Consider the following 10,192-nt stretch of genomic DNA (forward strand, 5'->3'; position numbering starts at 1 on the left):
ATCACTGTCTTTATAGTATCACACCTTTACAGTAGTTAGAAAGCCCTGCATAAGAAAAGTGGCTCAGCTGGAGTACACCACATCAACCTCAGAGAATGTGAGGAAAATGGCTCTCTAGTGTGACACAGCAACAACTGACCTCTCTGAGCTGCATCACTGATGACCGGGGAAATTCAAAGGCATTATCCATCATCTGACCAATAGCATCCTTACATCAAGGCATGCTGGGTGAGAGGGCGGAGCTTTATGCTGTTGTGATGGCTCTCAGTGGACGGGATTGGGGGTTTGGACTAGTTCAGAAAGAATAAATCAGAGAGGCTCCTAAAAGAAATCAAACAACAAACGTTACTGAACAGCACACATGATGTCAGGCAGTGACATCTTACAGTTACACAGTTGTTAAGGTGTCCGGATTACAATGGGAGCACAGTCATGTCTGGGGATTTTATTTAACCTTCAGCGTGTGCTCTCATTAAACTGATGTTAGAAGTCCATTTGTCATTCACTGGCATGTTTTACCTGGATGTTCCGGGTAACAACCAGACCGTAAATTAAAGGTTATATCTTTCACAGTTTCACAGTGTTTCAAATTTGCCCAATTGCATAAGCTCTTTAAGATTTGTTGATCCATAATGGGGGTAGAGAGGTAGTGCCCCCTACTGGCTACTTTGGGAAAGGAAACATTATCAATTCAGTTCATCTTGATTACATGTAAACTCACGATTTACATTATCATGTTTATCTTCCTATCATGAATATCCACATTTATAAGAATTCATCCATTTGAAATTGTCTCAGATGATTTGATATGCATTAAAGACAGAACCTTGATCATGTAGATCAATCCGTCCTGACCGACTCAAATGCTAAGCACTTTGTGCTCGGTGGAAGGTCCTAATCAACAGCAGATTGGCACCTCTGCCACCACCAGATCCCAGCAAACTGCCTCACTTTTTATGAGTATGTAGGTACGATATGCCAGATATCAAACCTTGCCACACGCTTTCATACACTGGGTGTGCAGATGTTTGGAGCTGGAGGGAATGTTCAGTGGGTGTACTACACGTATATGTGACATGTTCATTTGTGTAAGAGTGGACTGACCACATGTGCAGACTGTAAGGACAACAGGGAATGTATTCCAACCCAACCTAATCAACCCAGATCTGCAGCATCAAATCTAGATTAAATGTAACAATCTTAGACCTGCAGAATCTAATTAAACCTAATCAACCCAGATCTGCAGCATCAAATCTAGATAAAAAGGTAACAATCCTAGACCTGCAGAATCTAATCAAACCTAATCAACCAGAATCTGCAGCATCAAATCTAGATTAAATGTAACATCCTAGACCTGCAGAATCTAATTAAACCTAATCAACCCAGATCTGCAGCATCAAATCTAGATAAAAAGGTAACAATCCTAGACCTGCAGAATCTAATCAAACCTAATCAACCCAGATCTGCAGCATCAAATCTAGATTAAATGTAACATCCTAGACCTGCAGAATCTAATTAAACCTAATCAACCCAGATCTGCAGCATCAAATCTAGATTAAATGTAACATCATAGACCTGCAGAATCTAAACAAACCTAATCAACCCAGATCTGCAGCATCAAATCTAGATTAAATGTAACATCATAGACCTGCAGAATCTAATCAAACCAAATCAACCCAGATCTGCAGCATCAAATCTAGATTAAATGTAACAATCCTAGACCTGCAGAATCTAATCAAACCTAATCAACCCAGATCTGCAGCATCAAATCTAGATTAAATGTAACATCATAGACCTGCAGAATCTAATCAAACCAAATCAACCCAGATCTGCACCATCAAATCTAGATTAAATGTAACAATCCTAGACCTGCAGAATCTAAACAAACCTAATCAACCCAGATCTGCAGCATCAAATCTAGATTAAATGTAACATCCTAGACCTGCAGAATCTAATTAAACCAAATTAACCCAGATCTGCAGCATCAAATCTAGATTAAATGTAACAATCCTAGACCTGCAGAATCTAATCAAACCAAATTAACCCAGATCTGCAGCATCAAATCTAGATTAAATGTAACAATTCTAGACCTGCAAAATCTAATCAAACCTAATCAACCCAGATTTGTGGATCAACAGATGAAGCAGTGACTTTACACTTACTGTTAAGATTTGTAAAGCAGTGCAGGTATCTTCTCTGCCGTCAACGGGTTTTTAGGCATTCATAAAAATCTCTCATGACTCAGAACAACTGAACAGAACTCTTTATTCAAGTATGAAAATGTAAAGCACATATTTTATATTGTAGCAGACAGTTTTGTCATGTACAAATCAATACAGAATCAACACAAAGGCAAATAATCAATTCTGATTAATAATCAGGATTCTGAAGATGCCTATTTTCCCCACCTAACTTGAAGTGCATAGAATTTTGCATGATATAGGTTATCATTCAAAACCTTCTTTGAATTGGTCCCAACAAACAAATAAGCAAGGAAAACCAAAGAAAATATTTAATCACCTTTACAGACAATCATTTATTCCTTTCCTTTTGAATTTATGGGATTACTGAAATGAATTGTTCTTATTAGAGCAAGGCATACCTAACCTGATTCCTGACATTTTGGAATATCTTTTTTTTTTTCTGAAATAATCTGTGAAGCAAATTGAATTCTAGAGCACATATGAATTCTAGAGCACATATGCTTTTATGAGCTACAATGCATTGTGCAGTGTAGCCAAACAAGCTGACTTCTAACTAGTGAACAGCTTAATATCTACTATGGACAAATGTTTATCATTGGAAAGAACATGCAGTAGCCTCGAGGTGAAGGTGCAGGAACACTAAGAATAAAAATAAAAGTTACTGCATATTTTCTTATCACAGACTGGTGCATATATTTCAAATATTCAGTTGGTCACTTGGTAAAACACTATCATGTGTCAGTATAAATGAAACCAGTTTACTGATACACACACACACAGACACTCACACTCACATACACACACACACACACACACACTCACACACACTCCCACACTCACACAAACAACAAAAATAAATCCAATGCTTAGCATTTGGTGGAGTTGAGGCATAAAGATTAAATGATTAAATTGTGTCTTTCATTTTGCTTGGGGTGGTCTACAGGACCTTTTAAAATGACATCATTTTATAAATCTGGTAGTCGTCACTAATTCTCCAATCAATACCTGCAAAAACACTGAGGTGAACACTCCTAGGTGGCCACAGCAGACGCTACACTGACAGCGAACGGACCCTTTGGCCATTTCAGATGGGGGGGTGTGGCTTTGCTTGTTATCTTTGTTGCTCCTGAATTCAAAACTTGACCTGATAGTAACAGCGATTGTGAAATGTTCATTACCTGGTCTTGAAATTTAGGACTGTAAGCTTTTCTCTGTGCGAGACAAATAGGAAATTTTAAGAAGATCCAAGACTCAGAAGGCCTGTTCCACAGCTGGTTCCAGGACTGGCACCTGGCAGCCAGCAATGCCTGGAAAAATATCACGTACCACTTGCCATGTGGAAGACCCCGAACTCAACTAATCTGCGCAGCTTCTCTATTATTAATGCTCTTCCTTCAATGCAAAGTGCCTCATAGTGCTGCTTAAGAAGACCAAAACCAAACTAAAATAAGCCACTAAAATAAGCCGCTTTACCAGTAAAGCTACGGTAAGCCATTTCCTTCCAACAGCTCCATCCTCACCCAGACCTTGGCAAACTATAAACAGAACACGGGAACTGGCTGGACAGAAGGTACGCAAAGGCTAAACAAGCAAAAACAATCATTTTCAGTTTTCTTCCCTAACACACCAGAGGGAATTCCCAATCACTCCCAATACGCTACCGCATTCAACGGTGCAATGGCACATGCTCTTATTTTCCCAAAGTGCTCCTTGCAAACCAATTCTAAAAAGAGAAATAAAAAGGCATGTGGGGAATGCACTGCACTCAGTTATAAGGAATCACTCAAAGAGCAAGTTTAACCAAAAAAGAAAAACAAGCCGACAACGAACTTGGTGTACGTGGAATCTTCTGGACCGGGGCACTGGCGCAGGACACGTCCGGTCTTGCATTAACTCAGCGAACCCCTGGAGAGGATGGAGCTGAACTGGCCCATTCACCAGTGCCTAGAGGACCCAAAGTGTAATGGATCAGAGAGGCTCAGTCAGCTGTTATCCCCTTTTCCCGGAGTTCCTCCGTCACCCGCACGAGGTATGTAGGATCAGGGTAGCCAAAGCTGAAAAGAAAAGCACAAGTGTCTATGACAGAAGTTCTAGAGCTCTGGAGGTTAAATCTAAAATCCAGTCCTGGAGTGTGCAACAACTAAGCTAATTTATGTCATAGAATGAGAGTATTAAAAATCATTGGCCTCAAAGTACATGTAATAGACATTTTTCTGGGCAGTGGTAGCTCAGTGGTTAAGGTACTCGAGTAGTAATCAGACCCACCACCACCGAGTTGCCACTGTTAGGCCCCTGAGCAAGGCCCTTAACCCTCAAGTTGCAGTCATAACTAAGTCGCTTTGGAAGAAAAGCTTCAGGTAAATGAGTAAGGTGGAACAACACACTCACCAGCCACCCATTGATCGTCACTTTTTTTTTTCTTTGCAGTCTTGTCATTGAGCCCCCCACCCCCACCCGGCCACTTTCCCCACCCACACAGTTTCGGTTTCAGATTTAAGAGCGTACCATCGTGGTCCGCCCCATATGGAGGTCTTGTGGTGGATGTCGTTCCAGGTGATGACGTTTTGCATGCCTGTTGTCATGGAGGTTCCTATGGTGAAGATGAGGCGCTGTTCGAAAGCGCGCCGCAACAGATGCAACACGCGGTTGCCATCGGGGCTGTCAGGCAGGTACGCCACACGGTCTGTGCCCGGGTACCGCACCCCAGGGTTGGGGTGCTCTTGCTGAAAAGGACATACAGATCAGCCATGCGGGACTATACAAGTGATCACACTGTTGGTGGCGTAACATCAGTAGGAGAATGATGTTAATCTCACGACATTCACAGGATTAAATAGCAAATGAACCAACAAGGCCAGTTATTCTGGACTTTGCTGATATACTTACTGACTGGAACCCTGGCGGGAAACTATAGATAATGCATATGCATCCGTATCCCTCATGTCCGGGGCAGCTCCAGATCTTGGTCTCTCTCCACCATCATGTTCCCATTCGCCGGCTGGTTGCCGACGAGTTGTCCGTAAACCAGCCGGCAGACAGGACACGCCTTCTTCACCTGGAACGCCTGGTCAAGCACGAGCGGCAAAAGAACGTGGCCACACTTCTCCAGAGTCGTCTTCTCCACCATCTCGCCCATGCAGATGGAGCAGCTACCATTGTCATCCTCGCCCAGCTGGTCCACGGTCAGCTCCCCATCGCTCCTCAGCGCAGCGTCACGCTGCCCAGCCAGTGGTACGCAGGCCTCACCTCCACACTTGCGCCTGTGCCTCTGGGAACGGCGAGGCGGAGGGGGCGGAGGAGGGAGCAAGCTACTTTCTCCGTCTGCCTCACGGTCACCGCCACGCAGGGCAGCAGGGAACGCTTCCTCTTGGGAGCAGCCTCCTGCTTGGTCATCTCTTTGCGCGCGGCAGCGGCACAGGTCTATAAAGGCTCGGCGAGTGGCCGGGGACACGGGGCCCTCCGTCGGCCCGGCGCGAGACCTGCCGCTACCCTCCGCTGGGGAGAGCCTGACCGCACAACAGCCTCCCCGTTCCCACGCCGGACCGATGCCGGCACTCAGTCCCTGTTGTCCTCAAAGTCAAGCAGCCAGGGGCCGCCCGGCCGCTGCCAGGTAGTCCCACACAGCTTGTGACACCAGCACCTCGTCACTGCCCTGCCCTGCACGTACGCTCATCTCATCAGATGAAACTAGGCAACAAAAAGAAGAACAGACAGTATCATATAAGGGACATGCTACAAAAACACACTGAACAATATGTTCTAGGAAAATCTTTCCTGTATAAAACAAAATTACTGTTTATCGTTTAATGATTACACTGGCAGTTAAAAATTTTGTGCAAAACATTGATTATTGCAGACAGTTGATGCTTATTTTGTCAAGGTCATTTTTAAGATGGATGGAACATATTTTTATTAAATTAAGCAAGTGGAATTCCTTTGAGCTATAGGCACGTGCACATGCAAGAAATCGTGGATGCAAGAATTGACATCAGATTCACTTGACGTAAATAATTGGACAGACGTTATTGTAGACTAGGACATAGATCTGTCCTCACTGAAAACTTGTCTAACCCAGAAAATGCATGAAAACGTCTACCTTTCCTGAACAGCACATTTTACGTAGACGCTAGCAAGGTAAACGTGCGACATTTTCGGGGAAAATGTCTTTTTTTTTGGTTAACATTCCAGAAACTAGGAGCATAATATCGTGTTACCTTCTCGTGTTGCGAGACATTAAACCATTAAACCTCTTCGGAGGCTTTGTCAAATAAATGCCTTACTGACAGACCTAAACTGTTCGATAGCCTACAGGGACTCAGGACAGTCGCGTGTCCCGTTTGCTGTAGCTCCTGGGAGACGTCACGTCAAACATCAACAGGCGCGCGCATGGCCGCGCGGAGCCGAATCAGCTGTTCGGAAACAAAGAGACGGGCTTCCGGGGCCGCCTGTCAACCATCCCAGACCACTTGGGTTGCTTAAAACTACAGGATTACGCTACATGAGAATATGCCGTTACCCTTGTGATCCCATAAATTCCCCTTAACTGCAGGCGTGTTACCCTGTTTCAGGACAGAAAGGATACAGGTCAGATCAAGGCATTAAAGCTAACCTGAGACATGCTGTTGTAGAAAAGCACACACAGGAGGAACTGTTGCATGTTTCCCTCCCTCCAAGTCATTAACGATGTTTGTAAGACCCGTTATTTATAATGCAAGGTGTGTTTCGGCCTGGTACATTATTTTATCTCACCTTCTGTACTGACTTTCCCGGAAGAGCTCGGTGCATGGGACCTACAGCAACCTCCATTCGATGAAATCACAAGCCAAACGCTGTGTTCGGTGTGTTCACCCTTCAACAACACTCGACCCGAATAGTCCTGTACGCCCGATGGCAAACTGCAGTTCGAGTCTAGATTGTCTACATCCGTCCACATCAATGCACCAACTCAGTCTGGTTTTGTGGGATCCCAATTCTACGTCCTGTCCTTGGCCACGGGAGACATGAATAAGCAATCATGCCTCAATCTGTAATGGCCTGTCACGACGAGAATGCTTCTCATTTAGCACATTTCTAAAATAAACAGGATCGTCCTGTCTTTTCTTCATACAGTTTCTCCTATTACAATGTAACACACGTAGAATGTATGATAATGTAGGCAGGAAGTTCGTCATTCTTATATTTATCTGGATTAAAATCAGTGATCTGTCCGCTGCATGGCGCCCCTTTTGAACGCAAACACCGAATAGCAGAGTTAAAATGTTTTTCTTTAATTAATCTACTGTTTAATATCATACCTGTACACTTTGGAGAATTCAATTCCTGAGAATCACATTTTCCAAAATAAAAGTCCAACTTCAGTCTAACGTAACGTATTTGAGATTAATTGAGCACTGAATTTATTAACTAATAAATTAATATATAACTGATTAATGATAATATTTACAAAATACAAGACGAAGAATAAGATAAACTCTTAAGATCAAGACAATTATGTCATGAGTTCGCTTCATACCGAATGCAAGAACTGAACGCATGATCCATATCAGTAATGATGCAGGACTTCACTTGACAGTCTTATAAGATCTGCTGCTAGACAACCAACAACATCACAGCAGTGTGGGAACATGTGCTGCAAACACTGGTAGAGACTTGACATTCACAGCATGACATACATCATTCAGAAAAAAAACAAAACAACAAACCATCATGATCATTGATAACCATGTTAAACTATCCTAGTAATAATACAACAAACAGTACAACTCCTCCTGTAGAGCTGTAGCATTATTACATAGGCTAGGAATATTTTCAAAGACAAAAATTGTGGCATTTATCTTTGTTTTAACTTTGATGTAAATATCTAATGTGTTACAGTGAATAATAAGATGTAAAAATTACACAGGTAAGATTGAAACAGGACCCTCTGTGTACATACACACAGTCTATCTGAAGATCAGATTTGGGCTATCAACATCCACACTCTAGCAGTCAGATACCCTGCTGGCCAAAGGAGGAGACAGAAGCCAGTGACATCAAGACAAGAAAATTCCTCACAATGCACCGAGCATAGCCTATCTAGGATAAAACAACCACATTCAGGAGTACACAGGAAGATGGCCCAAAGTGATGAAGTGCTCAGACAGCAGAAAACTGAGGAGGATGGGTATGAGGAAGAGCAGGAATCATCATGGGATGATAAACCCCTGAAGAGTATGTACCACCAGCAAAATAATGGAAATAGGTGATATGGAAAACATCCTACCAATGTCTGGAAAAGGCTGGATTGAAAGACTTCATGGAGGCACTAATCATGGCAACACAGGAACAAGCTCTGAATACCAGATCAGTAGAGGGTGGATCTAAAACAATAGTAACTGAGTACTAGGGGCTATGACCTCCAAACTGGGAAAATAGCTCCAACAGGTCCCAGGGTAAACCAGTGAGATCTCCTTCCAGAAGAGTGCAGCCCTCATAACAGGACCCTCAAACTCCCAGGTGTCTTTATATATATATATATATATATATATATATATATATATATATATTTATATCCAAAGAAGATTCTAGGTGAGTAACTGTAAGGGTGTAGATATAAAAAATTGTAGTAAAGTAGTTTTCAGAACAGAAAGTTTCAGACAGAGGTCCTTCATCAGCTGTGCAAGCAAAGTTAGTAGTAGTTCTGGAGGAGCCAGTTTATATATGAAAAAGTATACTGTTAATCATAACCTTCATTCCATAGGGTTGTAAAGTTCCAAGTGTATACTCTGTGTACTTTACTACAATTTTGAATACATCTCTCTCTCTAATTGTATAGTAAAGTACACAAAGTTTCCAGAGAAACAGCAGCAACTCCGTGAACTAATCAACCAGTTTGTATTTACATTTACAGCATTTAGCAGATGCCTCTTATCCAGAGAGACTTACAAAAGTACTTTGCCATTTACTCATAGAATATATCCTAGTACAGTAGGTTAGAGTCCAACATACCAATGAACTAGAATACAGGGGTCAATGCTGATACCTAGAAGTACAAAATACATAAGGTCTATCTTAAACAATGATAAGTGCAATAAACAATAAGTGCTAGAGTTTGTTAAACAACAAACAATACCCTACAATAAGTACCAATTTAGTCAGTCAATATGGGAGCAGGGTCAGTTGTCCTTTAAATATTCTGCAGATAGATGGGTTCAGTCTGCATTTGAAGACTGCAAGGGAATCTCCTGTCCGGACAGCAAGTGGGAGTTCATTCCACCATCTTGGAGCCCATTTTCTGTAAATCTTGGAGCATTTACAGAAAATAAGTCCCAATGCTTGTCGTCCACGAGACCTGAAGCAAGGTGTTTCAAGCCAAGCTGTACTTGAGATTCGAAGTACTCGAGGTACGGATCGGGCTTTGACCATTGACCTCATTTATGAAGCGGCTGGTCCATTTTTGGCTTTGTAGGCAAGCATCAAGGTTTTAAATCTGATGCGTGCAGCTACTGGGAGCCAATGAAGGGAGCGCAGCAGTGGAGTAACATGTGAACTTCAGAAGATTGAAGACCAGTCGTTCTGCTGCATTCTGGACAAGTTGTAGAGGTTTGATGACTCTTAGAAGAAGACCAGCAAGTAGCAAGTTGCCGTAGTCAAGCTTTGAGATCACAAGAGACTGTACAAGCACCTGGGCAGCTTCCTGTGAGAGAAAGGGCCGAATCCTTCGTATGGAGGAATCTGCAAGACCGGGTCAGATTAACATGAGTTGAGAACAACAACTGGTTGACCAAAGTTATGCCCAGGCTACGGGCAGCTTCAGATGATGATACCAGAGAGTTTTCGAAGGAAACTGTGAGGTCATGGTAAGGGTTGGGAGTGCCTGGGATGAACAGAAGCTTGGTTTTACTGGGGTTGAGCTTCAAGTGGTGGGCTATCATCCATGGTGCAATGTCAGTCAAGCATGCTGAGATACGTCTCGAGACCTGCGTGTCAGAAGGTGGAAAAGAAATAAA

General features: G+C 42.7%; 1 protein-coding gene across 1 annotated transcript; it reads right to left on the reverse strand.

The window, feature by feature from the left end:
• Positions 1 to 2,248: 2,248 nt before the first annotated feature.
• On the reverse strand, positions 2,249 to 7,422 carry dtx3 (deltex E3 ubiquitin ligase 3). Its single transcript, XM_027021323.2, is given in 8 exon segments — positions 2,249 to 4,258; positions 4,710 to 4,927; positions 5,091 to 5,153; positions 5,155 to 5,532; positions 5,535 to 5,609; positions 5,611 to 5,891; positions 6,722 to 6,763; positions 6,954 to 7,422. Coding segments are annotated over 7 exon segments (1,104 nt in total). The 5' UTR covers positions 6,735 to 6,763; positions 6,954 to 7,422; the 3' UTR covers positions 2,249 to 4,182.
• Between the last annotated feature and the right edge of the window lie 2,770 nt (positions 7,423 to 10,192).

This window comes from Electrophorus electricus, chromosome 24 (assembly GCF_013358815.1).
Source record: "Electrophorus electricus isolate fEleEle1 chromosome 24, fEleEle1.pri, whole genome shotgun sequence".
NCBI classification, from domain to species: domain Eukaryota; kingdom Metazoa; phylum Chordata; class Actinopteri; order Gymnotiformes; family Gymnotidae; genus Electrophorus; species Electrophorus electricus.